General features: G+C 52.1%; 1 protein-coding gene across 1 annotated transcript; it reads right to left on the reverse strand.

Annotated features, from left to right (window-relative positions):
* HMPREF1120_02310 (uncharacterized protein) lies at positions 1 to 723 on the reverse strand (the record flags this gene model as incomplete). The annotated part of the gene is made up of 1 exon (XM_009156348.1): positions 1 to 723. One exon carries the CDS (start codon positions 721 to 723, stop codon positions 1 to 3), a length of 723 nt encoding a protein of 240 aa, XP_009154596.1.

Consider the following 723-nt stretch of genomic DNA (forward strand, 5'->3'; position numbering starts at 1 on the left):
TCAGATCGCTGTTCTCGATTGCCTCTTTGATGCGTCGCTCTTTTTCAGCAGCTTTTGCCTCATCCGTAAGCTTTGCGGCCTTCCATGGAGCGCAACTGTAGGCCTGGGTAAGGCTTGTCTAGGATATCTTAGCATGTGTTGTCGACAAGTTCTGGTGGGATGCCGATATATAGGACTCCACAGTCCACAGCTTGCGAACTGCGCGTATTCCAAGAAACCTGCGTGACGAGATTGATCCAAATACCCAGGTACTTTTGCTTGCGTGCCGAGCGTTGTTGATAGCGATAGCTGCACACTTGCTGTCCCATCCGCCAAGCACAACTCCATGCTTCCTCCACTTCTCCTCGATTTCCGAGTCTCTGACAGTAGAATAATGGCAATGTGAGTAGAGCAATCAAGGCTGTTAGCCCCGACCCCGGGGCAGTGCCTTTGGCCATGGACAGACGGGTGTGCTGCGGAGCATTGATGGAACAGCCTCTGTTTCCTGATGTTTCCGTTGAGAGCTGCGGACGCTGTTGTCTGGGCTATGCAATGCCAGCCATTAGACATGGTGTGAAGAGTGAGCGCGACCTGAAAAGGAATTCCTGTTCTTGCCAGCATTTGCCATCTGGTCCAGAAGATGCGACTCGGCTGAGAACATGGAAAAAGCTTGGAATTCCGAATGCCTCGTGGGCCACCACGATTCGAACCAAGGGAGGTCAACTTCTTCCATTGGCCCATCAT

The sequence above is a fragment of the Exophiala dermatitidis genome, assembly GCF_000230625.1.
Source record: "Exophiala dermatitidis NIH/UT8656 unplaced genomic scaffold supercont1.2, whole genome shotgun sequence".
Taxonomy (NCBI): Eukaryota; Fungi; Ascomycota; class Eurotiomycetes; order Chaetothyriales; family Herpotrichiellaceae; genus Exophiala; species Exophiala dermatitidis.